This window comes from Myotis brandtii, unplaced genomic scaffold (assembly GCF_000412655.1).
Source record: "Myotis brandtii unplaced genomic scaffold, ASM41265v1 scaffold797, whole genome shotgun sequence".
Classification (NCBI taxonomy): Eukaryota; Metazoa; Chordata; class Mammalia; order Chiroptera; family Vespertilionidae; genus Myotis; species Myotis brandtii.
The window spans coordinates 374,619-375,027 of NW_005371210.1; the positions used below are offsets into that span (position 1 = coordinate 374,619).

The 409-nt window shown below is 69.7% G+C and overlaps 1 protein-coding gene across 1 annotated transcript in view; it reads right to left on the minus strand.

The window, feature by feature from the left end:
• The window catches only part of FASN (fatty acid synthase), a 28,184-nt gene that overhangs the window by 12,029 nt on the left and 15,746 nt on the right, over positions 1–409 (minus strand). Inside the window, 1 exon segment of the mRNA XM_014531242.1 lies at positions 2–336. Coding sequence (XP_014386728.1) covers positions 2–336 — 335 coding nt within the window.

The following is a 409-nucleotide window of genomic DNA, read 5'->3' on the forward strand; positions in this document are numbered from 1 at the left end:
TCGCGTGCACTGCAGGCCGTAGGTGGGGATGCTGAGCTTGGCGGCCAGGCTGTGGAACACGGTGGTGGAGCCCTCGATGGGGTGCACCAGGAACAGGGGCCGCTCGGAGCTCTGCACCGAGTTGAGCCGCGTGAGGGTCGGGCCCTCGGGGTTCACCAGCAGGGTGCTCAGGTTCAGCAGGGCCTGCTGCCGGGCAGGGCCGTCCTCCTTGGGTGTGGAAGCCGCCAGCTCTGTGGGGAGAGGAGACGCCAGGGAGCCCGGCTTCCACCGGTGCCCGTGGACACACACACGTCCACACACACGCATCCGCGGCTCCGGCTGCTGCTGGGGCTGGGGCTCTGGTCCCGCTCAGAAGGGCTGGTCAACAAGCCCGACCTGGCCAGGCTGCCCACAGGCCTCACCCAGACAC